Source organism: Stegostoma tigrinum, chromosome 2, assembly GCF_030684315.1.
Source record: "Stegostoma tigrinum isolate sSteTig4 chromosome 2, sSteTig4.hap1, whole genome shotgun sequence".
Lineage (NCBI taxonomy): Eukaryota > Metazoa > Chordata > Chondrichthyes > Orectolobiformes > Stegostomatidae > Stegostoma > Stegostoma tigrinum.
In genome coordinates, this window is record NC_081355.1 from 123,976,682 (window position 1) to 123,995,004 (window position 18,323).

The window sequence follows — 18,323 nt, forward strand, 5'->3', positions numbered from 1 at the left end:
AGGACCCAGCTAGGTCATACCAAGTCTCCCTCCCCACCTGAGCACTCATATTGAATAAATACCATTCATAAGTAACATTAATATGAGGTTTGGGATATGTCTTCAAAACTTGCAAAATATCCCCTATCTGACCTTTCAGTGAGATTTATATGGAATGAGCTGCCATAGGAAGTGGTGGAGGCTGGTACAATTACAGCTTCATCTGGTTGACATGGATGAGTTGGGCCAAAGGGTCTGTTTCCATGCTGTTCAACTCTATGACTCGATTTAATATGCAGTACATCTTGTAGCGCTCTTTACTGAGCTCTGATAGTCTGGTTTAAATTTTTATGTGCTCAACTTTTCTTTTCAACCTTATTGCTATTTCATAGCTTTGCCACCAAGAGTGGAAGCACTTCTAATTCTGCTTTGAGATAGTAAGAAGTTCCGATGCTAGAGTCAGAGATAACACAGTGTGGAGCTGGAGGAACGCAACAGGCCAGGCAGCATCAGAGGAGCAGGAAAGTTGACATTTTGGGTTGACTCTTCTTCAGAAATTGTTCCTCTGATGCTACCTGGCCTGTTTTTTCCTCCAGATCCACAATGTGTTGTTGCCAATTCTACTTTAATCGCTTCATTTCTACAGCATCAGTGAGACGAAAATGCACAGCCATCTTAACTTACCGGATAATTTAAGAGAATGGCTCAATGGTGATTGAGTGGGTGGAAAAGTAGCAAATATAATTCAGTCCAGAGAAGTGTGGGTTTGTGCATTTTGGGAAGGTAAACAAAGCAAAGGAACACACAATAATGGAAGGATTTGAGAGAGATAGAGGAAATGAGGGCAATTGCATAGGCTTGTGAAACTGCCAGGACAAGTAGCTACAGTAATATAGAGACAAATTACAAGAGAAGCGAATTACAAGAATATTGCCAAGTTTTGAAATTTGCAGCTATGAGGAAAGGTTTGGTAGACAAGAGTTATTTTCCTTATAACAGAGGAATAAGTGGTAACTTAATTGAAGAATGCAAAACTATAAGGAGCTTGGATAAAGGGGACAAGGAAGACCTGTTTCCACTAGCAGAGAGATCAAAGCCAAGGGAAATAGATTTGAGGTGATCAAGTAAAGGATTAGAGGGGACATGAGGAAAAACTTCTTCACTCAGAGGGTGGTGGTTGTCTGGAATTCACTGCCCAGTTTGATGGCTGAAGCAAAAGCACTCAATTCATTTAAAAGGAACCTGGATGTGAACCTGAAGCACTGTAAACTGCAGGGAAGCTGGGAAGTGGGATTAGAGTGCTTGGTTAGGTTATTCAGCTGGTGCAGATTTGATGGGCTGATTGGTCTGTTGCTGTGCTGTATCTTTACCATGGTTCCATGGATGCAGACTGTTGTATTTTTCTAACTTCCCTCTTTCTATGGCTGACTCTCTTACAGTTTTGAAAATCCATGTATTTTGCAGAGCTGCAGGTTAATGTTCTCGTGACACTGCAGTCCATGAAAATGGGGAATAAAAAGCTTCTTGGTGACCATGTACTGCCTGTAGTCTAATTTGTCTGGTTTACTAAAGATCTTCAAATCTGCCTGGTATTACCTACATGTGAATTCCAGATTCACAGCAATGTAATTGACTCTTAACTGTCCTCTGGCTAATTAGGGATGGACAATAAGTCAATAATGCTGGTCTGTCATTGATGCCCTCATCCTATGATCAAATTTAAAGAAGAGATTTTGGGATGTGATTGAGCTACATATATCTGCAACCAGTGTAAAGCCATTTTTTTCCTGTCTTTTTAAATTTTGTTTTCAACCTTTTAGAATCATTGAGGAGCTGATCAGGGCAGCCAATTTGGCATTTTGACTGATGAATCAGTGCTTGCAGTGATGGTAATGTATTTGCTCAATTATTGGATTGGTAACCTAGACAACCTGGTTTAATGATGGTCCAGAAAGACATGAGTGAAATTTGGACCGTGACAGAGTTGAAAATTTGAATTCAATATTAGAAAATATGGAAATGTAATGCTGAGATCAGTAAAAGTGACTATAAAGCCATTGAGTTGTCATACACATTCTATTGGTTTGCCACTTCTCTTAGGTCTCGTCTAAATGTTAGAAAGTTTAAAGTTCAACTGCCCTCTGATCGATCAAACATGAAGTAGATAAAGCATCACTTTCTCAAGGGAACTAGGGATGAGTTGGAATTGCCAACTGGGTCTGGGATGCCCACATCCTTCACAAGAATGAATTTTAAAAAATACACATGAAGAGATGGCGTAGCTGGTATGAAAAATATGTGGGTGGCCAAGCTGTGATTAGTGCGTCAAGTATAACAGGATATTAATGTTTCACATTGATCTTTTAACACAGAAGTCAATTTGACTGGAAAGGGCTAATAATTATCCTTAATGGAACAAATTTAGTCAGCGAGCAAGTCCAGCAAGGCTTTAATATTGCTAAAACTATTAACAATGACATAAAAAAGACGTTTAAAGTGAATAAATGAAGGGGCTTAAAGATCTGCAATAAATTGTATTTGCCACAAGTTTGTTAATGAGCAAATAGTATTGTCCGCAATGGCTGGTTGCTATAAGTTCAAGGTTGACTCTTACCTTTATAAGTGGCGTGTTATGTCAGGACTGTGTGAGAGGAATTGCTCTCTCCAGTAGTAGGAGATAAAAGATGATGTTGCCAGGCATCTATATTTTGACTCTGACAAAACGAGGCTGAGGAAAGGTGTGTAAGAAAAATGCAAGTGAGATCAAAGAACATGAACCTCACCAGGAATATTTTTTAAACTGAACAAGTTAACAGTAAAGCTGTCAGTAAAGAAAGGCCTACAACATTAGGTGGCAGATTTCCCATGAGGTGATCCAGGTCAACAGAGAGGAATGTACCAAAAAGAGAAGACATGGATGTTTAGGCCTCATCTTAATTCCTTTTCCAAATAAAGGAAAAAGATGAAAGAGGTCTGCAAGGTCTTTGACATATTTTGAATACGGGATCAGAAAAACTAATTTTTAATCGAAGTTTAATCCATTCCAAAATGGATAAAATGAAATGATCTAAAGATTCAAATAATGTGCTCCAATTTGGAGCTGTGTCACCCTATTACTAAAGGAAGAGTCACTGGACCCGAAACGTTAACTCTAATTTTCTTCCACAGATGCCGCCAGGCCTGCTGAGGTTTTCCAGCAATTTCTGTTTTTGTCCCTATTACTAACTCTGCTAACAGATACACAGTGGGGCTGAGGACCTCCAGCTGAACTTATAGGATCAGACAAACTTGAAATTGGCCTCACCTCAGTCACTTTACATTAACGCCTGAGCGAGAGCAAATTAACGCTTGGCACAAACTGATTAACTACAGCACCAATTTTGAGCTATCTGAAAAGGAATAGATGGATAATTTTGGGATAGGTATTGAGTGATTTATAAGTTTTTTGCCCAATGAAGTGAGAGTGTGGGATAGATAGCACAGGAATCTTGCGAGTGCAGGGAACTTAAAATTTGACATTTCCCCTCACACTGTGGAGTTTACAATAAGTGTGTGAAATCACCCCCTAGATGTCAGAATGATTGACACGGGGTGAGCAACGATGGAAAAGAGTTGTGGGTCCAAGAAAATATGAGCCTTGACTCGTTGAGGGGTAGGGATCGCTCATGTAGTGGTGGTCATACAACTGAAGAGTGGCGGTGGGTTGGGGAGGTGGTAAATTGAAAGCCTTATTTGTGGAATGGGAATTTGCAGTCTCTGTGGGGAGGTGAGAGGTCTTGGTGGGGTTGACAGAATTGTCCAGAAAAGTGTCCAGCTGTGAGAGGTTTGACAAGATAGATACTTTGGACCCCGCAGTTAATTAGACAAGTCTTTACCCCCTGAATTCCACAGTTGTTGCCTCCCTGCAACTGCCAAACTTCCCACAGATCATGAAGCCTGGCACTCTAGATTTCTCCCCAGTGTGTCCAAGTTCATGTGCCAATTCATTTTAACATTTGAACACAATTACAAGCTGCCCACTGCCAGCTTTTGTGTTGTCCAGTCACATCTTGAGCCTCATCCATTAAAACAAAAGGATACAGTTGTACCTGGACCTTGTTTCAAAAGAAGAAAAGTAGATTTTTGAAATTTTTTTAAAATGAGGTTGAGTTACATTTCTCAATGGAAGAACAGTTTTGATGTCTTTCTTTTTAGGTTTTTCATTGTTTTTAAGAATCTGTTATTGGCTTTGCTGGTTATTCTATGACAGTTTCAGTTCAGTTTTTGTTTGCTTTAACAATTAGCATTATTATTTCTAGTTTCAATAATACAGTTCAGAACACAGTAGTATGTGCAGCCTTAATCGAATCAAAAGCTCCAAATCAGGGTTTCATTATAAATAAAAACTCTGATATATTAGGGCTACAGAAAACTCCCTATCTTGTACTGCAAATATTATGTGGTTCTTCAGTTCTTACTTAATTTTGACCGCACTGACCTATCTAATTCTAAGGGATTACATCCTAACTACAAGCATTGGCAAAATGGTTGATTTGACGTCTGGACCAAGGCTGTAATGAAGTTTGGTACTGACTGGTCACAAACATCAATGAGCGGGTTGTTCTTTTGTAATTGCTGCTGAATAACACTGTCAATCACTCTGTTGATCACTTTGTTGATGATTGAGAGATGATTGTTGAGGTGATAATTGGCCAAGTTGTCTTTGTCCCACATTTTGTAGACAGGATGATTCCTTTCTGACATGGCAATGTGTATTGAGTCTGAATTAATTAATTATGGCATAGAGCCCTCATGACAGGGCTTCACAATCAGTTTAAGGGTGAGAAACATGAATCTGAAATTATTGTCCTAAATTCAAATAAAGACAATTGCAAAGGATTAAAGACAACTGACCACAGTAGAATAGGAACAATGTTAAAAGTTTAAATGGTACAGAAGCATGACAGATACTTAGGAGATATTATAACTCTCAATAAAGATATCTTCCATTGAGAAATAAAGACTGCATAAGAACAATGTACCATCAGCAGCTAACTAAAGAAGCTAAGGGTGGTTTCAAGTGTGAAGAAAAGGTACTGCAAAGATTAGTGTTAGATCAGAAAATTGGCGACATTTTAGATACCTCCAAAGGATGATTAATTGAATTACAAAAAAGGAGAAATTGGAGTATGGAAGAAAATCTTTAAGAAATATTTAAAAAGCAGTAAAATGTTCCACAAGTCTATAAAAATGACAAAAAACGTAGCTAAACATTGGTCTGTTGTAAGATGGGACTGAGAATTTAATAATGGGAAATAACGAAACGGCAGAGACTTTGAACAAATATTTTGTATCTGTCTCCACGGAAGACGACACAAAAATCATCTCAAAAATAGTAGAACCACCGGGAGCAAAAATTGAGACAATCATGGTCACTACAGGGAAAATATTTGATACAGTATTAGGTGAAGTGAGAGTAATTTACAAAGATTGGCTGATTATATTGTTAAATATATACAGATAATGAGCATTGTTTTAATCAAGACTAACAGTACAGATAACTTTGTGCAATGCAGTGATAGTTTCCCAATCTTTGGACCTGAAGACCTGGGCTCAAACCCCCCTGTGCTGGTATGTTCATTAAATGTGTTTCTTTTTAAATATAGAGAGCTGGGGGCTCTTGTAGCATATTGGTGGTGTCCTTACAACTGGGCCAAAAGATTATTCAGAATAATGGGGCACAGGGCAGCTGCCTTGCTTGTCCAAAACTAGCACTCTCACTTTGGGATTCAAATCATGTATGAGCCTTAATGTGCTGTTACTTGTAGTCCAAGCACTTGTTCTGTTTGAGTCCCTTTGACTAGCTATTGCCTGTTAATCTGGTTTAGGTGGTCTTGTAGCACAATGGTAAATAGCCTTCCCTTTAACCTATAAAATCCAGATTGAAGTCCCACGAGACAAGAAGGTGTATAATAACATGTTTGAACAGGATGACCTGAAAATATTTATACAGAGAGTCAGATTGGTTTGTTGCACTGCTTTAATTAGTTATTCAAAATCACGCAAAGACGTAGCTGGCTTTTAGGTTTAGGTATAACTCATGTTTTGGGGTCTTCTATAGCTGGGTATATTAAAGATCCTAAGCTCAATTCCTCCATGCTATGACTTGTTGTTTGAACATCTGTTAAGGAACAGTCACCTTTTAGTTTGGCTTAATCATAGTAAATTGGCTGAAGAAGAGAAGGAATGAGCAAAAAATAACACCTACTAAATTTTAACAATGGGTAACAATAATGATTCTGCAAAACCTGACATCAGGTTATTGATCAGCCTCCTTGGCAAGAATTGTAACTTTCAGTTGGTGAGTTTTAATTTGGCCACAAAAGGCACATTCAGAATCCAGTATAGCTGCGATCTACAAACATTGTGAATGGGAGAAGAGCATTAGCCAGTAAAAATCCCTCTTCAAACAAGTTACATTTGTCAAATTCAGTAACCTTAAACTATATAAAACCTAACAGACTCCTGGTAGTACAAAAACTTGAAAATTGCTGAAAAGAGACACCTTTCAAAATTTTTCATCTTGCACTGATCAAAGTGAACACATGCTAAATTTTAAAAGATCAAAACAAAGTAAACTGAGCGTGTGAAGATTAGTTGGCCTTAGTTGACTTTGATGGTTTAAGATCTAGTCACAGAGAAAGCAATGGGGTCACATCCTTCTGGCTAATTCAACTAAAGTGCAAGGTTTGAAAATATTCATTTGGTTGGTGGAGAATAGGTCCCCACGTAAGAATATATGTCACTTCGAGCAAGCGTGATGACCACATTACCAACTCAATTAATTATCTTGAATTGCTTATTAGTGTAACGATCAGCAAACTCAGGATTATTCAGCAAGGGCAGAGTACTAACTGTAGTCAGCTAAACGATGCTTGGTAAAACCAAAAGAAAACATCTACTGTTAGATGTGACCCTGCAATGGGGTAGATCTAACTACGTATCAGGTTGATGATCAATTCCAACTATAAAATTGTAACCACACAAGCCTTCCAGATAAAAGCAAAATTCTGCAGATTCTGGAAATCTAAAATAAAAACTGAAAATGCTGAAGAAATTCAGCAAACTTTGGTTCTGAAGAAAAAGTGTATTGTACCTGAAATGCTAGCTCTTTTACTCTCTCCACAGATGCTGCCAGACCTGCTGAGTTTCTCCAACAGTTTTTGTTCTTATTTCACTAATCTTCACTTATCAAGTGTCTTGCAATGTTAGAAGCAAAGCATTCAATAGATTTCTTACTCACAAACCTTGCAATAATCTTACAAGACACAGCTTCGAGACAGACACAAGATGGCCAGCTAGATAATGCTGACGGCTAACTAACATTTGGAATGGAAGTATTGGAAGAATTGAAGCATTACACTTTATGGATGAAGCAATTCTATTTTCAGGTGGACCAAAATTTTAACTTATAAAGTCATAAAATCGTGGAAAGGTTACAGCACAGAAGGACGAAATTATCTTGACAAAGACATAAAAGTGGATTTTAAGTAAATATACAGAATGTAGGTGAAGAATGATTAATAGCAAATTTATCCATGCAACTTATCATACAGTGCTGTACGGTGGAATTCAATTGTACATGGTTATTCAATAAGCTTATAGATTCTGACTAAACTTTTAACCATGAGGAAAGGGACATCAATGATTAAATGAAGTATAATGAGTGGTGTTGCTTCTTATGATATCTGTTGTTGGCAGTTTAGCATTTCATGCAAAAGGCAGCACTTGACAATGTCAGCAGAGGGGTTGTATTCAATTTCTGGAGTAGAAATGAGTTCCAGCACTTCCAGCTCAGAATGCTGCTCATTGAGACACAAAGGAAACCTCTTATAGGTGACCTTTTTTCATCCATGTAGTCAGTGTGACTGGACTCGTTATAGAAAGACACAAAGGAAACCTCTTATAGGTGACATTTTTTCATCCATGTAGTCAGTGTGACTGGACTCGTTATAGAAAGTGTAGTCCTTTAATCGTATTCAACCTCAACTTATGTTTATATAACAAGTTTAAATATGTTCTATCTCAAGATTCTTTACAAGAACATTATAAAACAGAAAAAGACATTGAGTCACTTAAGGAGATATTAGGGCAGATGATCAAACGCTTGGCTAAAGAGCAGAGTTTTAAAGTGAATTTTAAAATGAGGTGAAGAGGCATAGAATAGGTTTTCCAGACCTTTGGGCCGAGGCAATTGAAAACACTGTCACTGATAATTAAACAATTAAAATATGGGGCATGTAAGTGGCCAGGCTTAAGGGAACACAGAAACCTAAGTACCAAGACAAAGAGCGATAAGGAAATGCAGGGATTTCTAAACAATGATGAGAATTTTAAAACCAAGGTGTTTGTCTAGGAACCAGTGTAGGTCAGCAAGCAGGGGTGTTACTGCAAAGGGACAAAAATAGAAATTGCTGGAAAAGCTCAGCTGATCTGGCAGCATCTGTGGAGAGAAGTCAGAGCTAACATTCCAGCTGAGCGACCCTTCCTCAAAACTTGACCTGAAACATTAACTCTAATTTCTTTCCACGGATACTACCAGACCCACCGAGCTTTTTCAGCAATTTCTATTTTTGTCTCTGATTAATAGCATTCACAGTTCTTTCAGTTTTTGTTACTGCAGTGGGATTTGTTATGAATTAAGCAATGATCAGGAACCTGACGGTATGTTGGAATAATTGAGCCAAGAGGTAAAAAGGTATGAATACAAGTTTTGACAATAGATGATCTAAGACAGGAGTGAAGTCAGACGATGGGAGATAGGTTGAAAGAAGGTAATGACACAAATGGTTTTAAGCAGATCTCAGGATGAAATATAATACCAAAGTTCAAACAGACTTGCCACAGAGAGGGATAGAGTTGATAGGTAGGCAACAGAATTTGGAGCTGGGACCAAAAGCAATGGCTCCCTCCTTGGCAACTTTCAATTGGAGGAAATTTCTGCTCATCCACTACTTGACATTAGGTAAACAGCCTGATAATTTAGTAAAAGCAGAAGAGTCAATGGTAGTGGTGGAGATGTAGAATTCAGTGCCATCAGTGAAAACTAATGCTGTGTCTTTGGATGATGTTGTGGGAGGTAGCACATAGATGAGAAGAAGCAGGGGGGCTGAGGTTAAATTCTTGGAACACAGCAGAGGTAATGGTGTGAGTAAAAAGAGATACAATTGCAAATTATTCTCTGCCTCTGATTAGTTTGTGGAGAATGGGCCCCTGCATGAGATAGATATGTATGGGTCCAGTTGAGGGCAGTCCTCACCAACTGTATGACATTGGAGAGGCCGTAACGGAGGATTGTGTGGTCAACTGTGTGAGCTGCTTTGGTAAAGTGGCCGAGTTGGAGACTTGATTGAAGGGGTATAAGCGTAGAGTTCTGGCAATGATGGGAATGAATGTAAGAGATGATAATGCTCTGAAGGACTGGACTGGCTTTAAAAGCAAGCAAAGGAACATTGGAAATGGAATGGGTAGTTTGCAAGGACAATGAGGTTGGAGGAATTTTTTAGGGGCAGTGATAAGTGAGCAAAAGGAATGAGCCCATTTTTCATATTAGCGAACATTGGCCCAAGTGGAGATGTTGGATAATCAGGAGTTTAGTGGGATTGTCATTAGAGGAACAAGAGATAGTTTTCATGAACAAGATGAATTGAGTGAGGCTATGAAGCAAGGAGAGAAACTAGAGAAAGACGAAGCAATAAAAGAAGCCTGGCTAGCGAAGGGAGAAACATGAAGGAGGCAGCTGAACAGATTGTCTCAATCTTATGACAAACATTTCTGTGAGCTCCTCGCACTGGTTATTAGTGGTGCGAATGGAGGGGATGGAGAGGCGTTTTATGTAGTTAGTTTTAATTAAAGCCATTCTGTATTCCAGATTGTCAGTGGCAGGGATGCTTTTAGAAATAGTAATTCAGTTTAAAAGTAATATTTACTTAGGAAATGACAACACAGTACGGAACTGGAGGAATGCAGCTTCAGAGGAACAGGAAAGTTAACCTTTTGGGTCAGGACCCTTCTTCAGAAAAATTGAGGCAATTGATGTTTACTTAAGAACATGGATAATTAAGTGAAAATCATTTTAAACTAACTTGCTCGAGACTTTTGTAAGATAATAAAGTGTGAAGCTGGATGAACACAGCAGGCCAAGCAGCATCTCAGGAGCACAAAGCTGACGTTTCGGGCCCAGACCCTTCAGCAGAGCTCTGAAGGGTCTAGGCCCGAAACGTCAGCTTTTGTGCTCCTGAGATGCTGCTTGGCCTGCTGTGTTCATCCAGCTTCACACTTTATTATCTTGGATTCTCCAGCATCTGCAGTTCCCATTATCTCTGAGACTTTTTTAAAGCAGGTCTCATAGAGGTTTAATGAAATGTGGTTTACATGGACTTCTAAAAGTCATTTTATTAAGTGTTATACTGCAAGCTTGTAGTAAAGTTAGACCTCATGACATCAGAAATGTGGATTAAAAACAATGTGATTTACACGGGCTGTGATGGCTAGTCGTTGTTCTTTGGTGCTGGAAAAAAAATTATAATGGAGTTCCCCAAAGATTAATATTAGCAACCCTGCTCCTCCTGATACATAATGATCAAAACCTTAGTGCACAAGTTAAAGAATTTGTGAGTAACAAGAATCTTGAAAATATTGCGACCTCTTGAGAATGATAGTGTAGAGCGTCAAAAGGATGATGGTTGGTGGAATGAATGGACAAGCAGCAGATGAAATGTAATGGAGGTGTGAAATGATTTATTATGATAGGAAGAACACAGGGAGATAATTTTGAATAAAGGGTACAATTCTAAACAGCAGAGAGACTTGGGGGTAAATGTGCAAAATCATCAAAGGTAGCAGTTGAGAGTGTGGTTAATAAAACATACTATGCTTTATCAGTAAGAGCACAGAGTACTAGAGCAAGGAAGTTATATTACAATTGTATAAAATACTTACTCACCTTAGCTGGAGTATTGTGTCCAGGTCTGGGGACCAGGTGTTAAGAAGATTGTGAGGGCATTAAACACAGTGCAAGATATATTTGCAAGAATAGTTCTGGAGTTGAGGAACATCAGTTATATAGAAAGATTGGAGGAATTGGGCCTATTGCCCTTGGAGAAGAGAAAGCTGAGAGGCTGAGATAGCTGAAGGGCATCATGTAAATGCGAACTAGGAGGACAAAGATAAATCTCTGAGGGATACCAGAGGGAACGGTGTTAAAGTCTAAAGAGAAGCTATTGCAAGTGATTCTCTGGCTACTTCTGGTTAGGCAATGATTGTAAAACCAGAATGTTAAAACATCAAAAACAATCATTTGGCAGAACAGAGCTTGAATATTGCTGGAAAGAAACATGTTACTAAAGCTTTTCATCTTGCTCTCATTAGGACAAACATTGAGACTGCCAAAAATCACTATCGAAACCCGAAATATATTGAATGGTGGCCATAACTTTCTGAAATGAAAAAATCCAAAGATTCAGAATCTTTTGAATTAAGAAATATATCTTCATCATTCCAACATGATCAGTCCCTTACCCTGAGACAATGCTCCCTTGTTCTAGATTCTCTGGCAAGGGAAAAATGTTTCAGTGTCTACCGTGTCAAACCTTTCTGAACCTTGTAATTTTTGTGAAATTTTCTCTCATTTTCCTAAACTTCAGAGACAATATATCCAATTTACTCAGTCCCTCACCGTAAGGCAGCCTTCTCATCCAGGAACCTGTCAACCTCTAGTGCAAGTGTATCCTTCCTTAAATATAGAGACTAAAACAACACACAATACTCCAGGTGTGGTCTCCCAACTCTTGTAAATCTAGTAAACCTTTGTTATTTTTGTATTTGAATCCCCTCACGATAAACATCAACATTGCCTTCCTAATTGTTTGCAGGACTTGCATCCTAACTTTCTGCATTCCCTGAACAAGTATACCCAAGTTTATCTCTGAATAATATTTACAAGTTTTATCAAATTTTGAAAAACTATAATTAAATACAAAATCAAAAAGACTCCCAAAGTATCTGTTGTGACAATGAGCCACATAGTTCAGAGCAATCCCACGTGGAGTCTCATTTTGTGCAGGCAGGGCCTTATATCTAATGCTGTTATCCTCTTATTTGAACCAGGAGTACATTATAACTATATGGTAGGCCTATTCCACTTGGTGACTCAGGACTAGAATGGGGTAAAAATTAGTAGTGGCTCCTGTAGGTGTTTGCATTGCGTGGATGGTTGAAAAGTACATATGTGTATTTAAATTTTTTAATTTAAGAAAAGATCAGCCTGTTCAGAGATGTCATGACATACCTCTGGAAATAGGTGGGACTTAAACCCAGACCTCCTGAATCAGAGTTAGGGATGTTACCATTGCACCACATGAACCCCACAATGTGATTGGATTTATAAACAGGAGGCAGAATTTGATTTGCCTATGATGTATCTGGATGATTGAATAGTCAACATTCAGTAGAATCAAGAAGGCATTTTGGTTGAAATGACAGAGGACAGCCAGTGTCCCTGGACCCAATTCAGCAAGATTCAAGACATGAAGTGTGAAGAATGCAAAAGGGATAAATGTCACATCTCATTGAGGAAGGAGTGTGACATAGTGCTAATGCTGTATCTCCAATTTCTATTCCCTTCAGATGCTTCAGTATTTGTATCAACTTTTAGATCAACTCACATTTAATATGGAGAAATTATTTGGTAGAATGATGGAATGATTTGTAAGATTAGTATTTTGTAATACATGTTATAAAGAAATATTGCAAAAATAAATCATAACAAATGCCCAATGAATAATTATCAGTTCAATAATTGTCTTCTATATTCTGCATTCATTCAAGAAAAAGACTTCATAGAATCCCCACAGTGTGGAAACAGACCCTTCAGCCCAATAAGTCCACACTGACCCTCAGAGAATCCCTTCCAGATCCATCCCCCTATAACTCACCTAATCTACATATCCCTGAACACTATGGGCAATTTAACATGGCCAATCCACCTAACTTGCACATCTTTGGACTGCACGAAGAAACCAGAGCATCTGGAGAAACCCACACAGATGTGCAAGATCTACACAGACTATCACCCAATGTCCTGGCACTGTGAAGCAGCAGTGCTAACCGCTGACCTACCGTCCTGCCATATTTCATTCAGCATGAAACGGGAAACTTAAAACTAATGTTGTCTGGTCTGTTGGATACTGTGTTCATGATATAAGTTATGTCATGGCAGGAGTTCAAATATTTGTTTCTGTCAAAATTATGCATCAATTAAATATAATTTATTATAGTTTGCCATGTTTGGAAAAAGCCTACATTGAGTTTTTGATTGCTTAAATGTACAATGCAGGCTTCTTGTATACAGATTTGATGAATGGTAATTTTTAAAAAAAATGTATTTACAATCCTATTTTCATAACATCCAGTCTTATAAATCAAGCCTGCTCACAATCAACAGTATCAGCAATGCTGCCCTGAGATTTTATGGAGGTTTCAAGCATTCACATATTTCAACTAGAAATAAATAAATTTTCAGTTACTGTATTAGTTTAACTATAAACAGATTTTTGTATTATTTTAAGGAAGTGTTAAGCTGTAATTTGCTTTAATATTATCCACCTATAATGAATGCAAGTATTCGAAAAAATAGCATAAGTACCATGGAAACATAAATAATGTCTGGCTGGAATCATGAATTAAAACATTTATCTGCCCAATACTTCTGTTCTGTTTAAAGGGAACTCATACATTTCCTGTGGGTTGGAACTTCCTGTTTCAACTGCTTCCACCATAGTTTTCTAGGCCATCATTCTTGACTATTTGAATACATCTTTACTCCAGACTAATTAAACATTGACACAAAAACACATCAAATAATGTCAGCTTTTACCTTTGGCTCGTTTCTAAGAATGTCCACAATATTCTTATTTTCAAAACAAATACTGCAGAAGACTGTCTGGAGCAACACTAATAAAACTTCTGTAATTCTGCATAAAAACTAGTTTTCCATGGCTGTGTCCCCAGCTAAGAAAGTGCCTGCAACAGGAAATTGCTGTTCATTATTATATCACCAGACCTGACAAAGTAGCCAATATTGCTTTCTCTTCAAAAGAACACAACATTCAAAAGAAAAAGATCCATGTCAGATTCTTGGGTTTGTGACAGCACTGCAGGCATACACAAAACAGAATGTGGCTCTGGAATCGCATAGGATCTTGGTCAGTCTGTGATTGCATTCATCTTTGGGTTTCCATTTAACACTTTAGGCTGTACTTCATTCATGTTAAAATATATTTTATAATTGTATTGAAGATTAAATAAAGACACACACAAAGAAGTCAAAAAGATCCCACACCCCTTCTTTTGCTCACAGTTTACTCCCCTGATACTCTTTCACCCTCCTCTAGAAATGTTCAATCTTGTAGGGGTGCCTTGCCATGGTTATGAACAGTATCTCACCTGTGTGAATCTGATAAAATGCCTGTGCTCACCTGAGGTACATTCTTGACCTCTTTACAGTGGGGTCAGCTAGAAAATCATAACCATTAATAAAGAATGGAAGGAGAGAACCGGAAACCTGGAATTTTGTTCTATTCATTAAGCTTTGGGGCTAAATTCCCTTTGCTTAAAGGCTGTAATCAAGTCTATTAAAAGGTTGAATCGGATTAGGAAGTTTCAATGAACAGGTATTTAAATATACAAAATATTTTAATATTCAACTTTGAGAAATAGTTTCTAAATTGCTGGATTGAAAGCATTGCATAACATGTTCAAGGCTCAGTTAAATTCTGTACATATGAGAAGTGAAATTCAGCTTTAAAAAATGAAAACTAACATCAAGAAAAGGTGTCAGATTGTTGTAAAATCCCAAATGGTGCAGTAATGTTCTTGGAAAAGAAAAACTGCTAGTTTTACTGCACAAACTGATGTGTTATTTCAGTCCCATGCCAGCCTGGTTGGTTACCATTGGCCATCAGCAGAGAACCAGCATTTTCATCAAAATGCTACAAAGAAAAATATTGGAGTCAAGAAGGCCACCCCACTTTCTAATAAAACATCCAGGAATGGATAGTAACTGATGGGGACTCATATTCAATTCCAGGAATAAATAATATTTGTTAATAAAACATTTATGATACAGAAGCCTTACCAGTACGATACACAAAGTTTCCATCTGTTTCAGATGACGATGGTGATGCTAATTCTTCTTCATATTCGTTGGAGCTGAAAGACCCAGAATGGTGTCTTTTCCTGTCAGTAGCTTTCATAGCTGCATTCGATGCCATGACATGCCTTAGGGAGTCATTCAGATAGCGATGTAACAAGCTACTTTTGTATTTCGGTGGGGACACATAATCCTCATTGAGTGTGGTGCCTGGTCTTCCAACTGCCTTCAGAATAGGACTTTCCTTTTTGGCAACAGCCTGGACAGGTTTGTTGAATTCTCCATCTGCAGGATTTCTTGGTGGATGTTCCACATCTAAGATTTATAAAGCATTAAAAAAATTAAAGATCCTGTGATTGGATACAGAAAAAAAATGCTTTTTCCATGTGGGGCTTTTGGCTTGATGAACAGGGATAGAAAGCAAGGGAGTTATGTTAAGTCTTTACAAATCATTGTTTAGGCCCCCAACTAAAATAATGCAGTCAATTCTGGATACGATGGTTTAGAAAGGTTATCGAGGCCTTTGAGTGAATGTAAAAAGGATTTACCAGGATGGTAGTAGGAATATGGAATTTCAGTTACATCAATAGATTAGAGAAGGTAGGCTTTTCTCCAGTGAATGAGGTGGGTAAGACATGACTTGATTGAGGGGTTCAAAATTATGATGGCTTTAACAGAGAAAATCAGGAAAAATGGTTTCAACAGTGGACAGCTCAGTAACCAGAGAACACAGGTTCGAGGTAATTAGCAAAAGAACCAGGCATGAAATGAGGCTTTTTTTTTGAAGGCCAAATTATTATGATTTGAAAGTAGATTCAATGATATTCTTTAAAATGGAATTGTATAAATACTTGAAAGAAAAATCTTTGCATGGCTATGTGGGATGGGCAGGTGAGCAGGACTAATTGGAAAGCATTGTTCATGCTTCCATGTGATATGGGAATTGCAGGCTTGGCTAGCATTTGTTACCTATCTCTTGTTGTTGATCATCTTGTGGAACTGCTCATTTGGTGTAGGTATACGCACAGCTGTTAAAAAGAGAGCTCCAGGAATTAGATACAATGAAAATGAAGGAACAGCAATATAGTTCCAAGTCTGGATTGTGTCTGAATTGGAAGCGAATTTGCAGACACTGCACCTTCATCCTTTGCTCGGTGGTGGAGGTCACAGATTTAGAAGGTGCTGTTAAAGGAGCCTTAGTGAATTGATGCAGTGTGGATAATGGACACTTAAAAATCACTGAAAACAGATATGAAATCAACCCATCAGACCTAAATGTAATAAAACCCAATTCAGAATGATAACTATTTATACAGCATGAGAAAAGGATGCTGATTAGTTGAACTGTAGTTGGCATGGAGATACAGCAGGGACTGTTAACTTTCAATCTTAGATAACTAGCTTAAATTCAAACCAAGCAAGTTGATATCAAAAATGGCAGTTTCAGGATGGTAGGTGTTTGACTGCTAGAAATGGTAGGAGAGGTAGCCTGGTAGCTTACAAGTCTCCTGTGGTTATTCCCATTCAAACTGTTATGTGTTTTGAATACTTTAGAGGGAGGTTGCCTCTTGGGCGAGTATAGGACTGACTGATAGGTTTCCGGCATTATTACTGAGTCTACTGTAATGAGGGTTTGTCAGGTTCCAAGCAAGAGACAGAGGCTGAATAGGCTGAAGCTTCTTTCCCTTGAGAGTTGAAGACTGAGGGGTGACCTTACAGGAGTTTATAAAATCATGAGGGACATGGATAGGATGAATAACCAAGGTCTGATCCCTCAGGTGGGGGAGTCCAAAAATAGAGGACATAGAAGGTGAAGATTCAAAAAAGACCTGAGAGATAACATTTTCATGCAGAGGGTCATGCATGTATGGAATGAACTGCCAGAGGAAGTGGTGGAGGTAGTACAATTACAACATTTAAAAGGCATCTAGATGGGTATATGAATGGGAAGGGTTTAGAGAGATGTCGGCCAAATGCTGGCAAATGGGACTAGGTCAGTTTGGGAAGTCTGGTTGCCACAGATGAGTTGGACCGAAGGGTCTGTTTCCATGCTCTGATGGGCTATGACTCTGTGACTCTAATTGGTTCGTTTGGGCCGTGGGGAGGTAGCAGGGAATTTTTCTCTCTATTGTATTATAATGAATGAAAAAAATGAATGTGTGGACTTCAAAACAATGTCTGATTTGACTTTAATTCTAATTATTTAATAATAATTAAATATTGGGGCCATTCATTTTGTAAAAATTCAAATGTATCATTTGACACTCAGGTACAACTTGATATGAATATTCTTCAGATTTTAGGATTAACACATCTATCTCCAGATTGGATTAGACATTCTTATCAATTTGCATTTCTATAGATAATCATGTAATCTACAGGCAGGACAAATACTGTAGAAACATGTGAAGCTTAACATTTATTGCGTACTTTACAACTTCAGCTTAAAGATGTTTTGCCAGCAGAATACAATAACTTTCTCAATACAAATGAAATTTTCCAGTCATATAAATCAATATTTGTTTCAAATGTATTCTGAATGTCTGTATACAAGTTAAGACATGTAAGCAGTAGGAAATTTGAAACTGCAGCTAAACTCAAACCATCAGACACATATGCATTTATCACTTCTCACTACAATCATAAAGAACATTTTCAGGAAAATAACTGGACAAAATTTATTTATCACGCAACTTAAATTTTATAAATTTGATGAAAAGTTTAACTGGTCAAAGTACCAGGGGAATTATCAGACTTATTCCATTTTTCAATTTTTTAAAAAATAAGATTTGGTAGTCATTTATCTGAATGGAGAGAATGCAACAGTTGCTGCACCTACTTCTAAACATTTACATCGAAACGTCTGCACAGAGTACTGATGGAAAATTCTATACTTCACTTGACCTCTCATGACACAACGACAGTTAGTGAAGTATGATGGAAATAGGACATTGGGAGTCTGCAAGGGGATGTAGTTGGTTAAGCAAATAGGTGAGCATTTAGCAGATGAAGTATAATAATTGGAAAATGTGAATCTGTTCAGTTTGACAGGGAAAATTAGATACATAGCGTATTATTTAAATGGAGTGAGATTGAATAATTCTGTAGTATGGGGGAATCTGGGTTATAATGATATACATGAACCACAGATAAT

General features: G+C 37.9%; 1 protein-coding gene across 2 annotated transcripts in view; it reads right to left on the bottom strand.

The window, feature by feature from the left end:
* The window catches only part of mkxa (mohawk homeobox a), a 53,275-nt gene that overhangs the window by 18,920 nt on the left and 16,032 nt on the right, over positions 1-18,323 (bottom strand). For both annotated transcript variants that reach the window (XM_048562020.2, XM_048562029.2), the window contains exon 5: positions 15,155-15,484. In XM_048562020.2, coding sequence (XP_048417977.1) covers positions 15,155-15,484 — 330 coding nt within the window. The remainder of the gene's footprint in view (positions 1-15,154; positions 15,485-18,323) is intronic.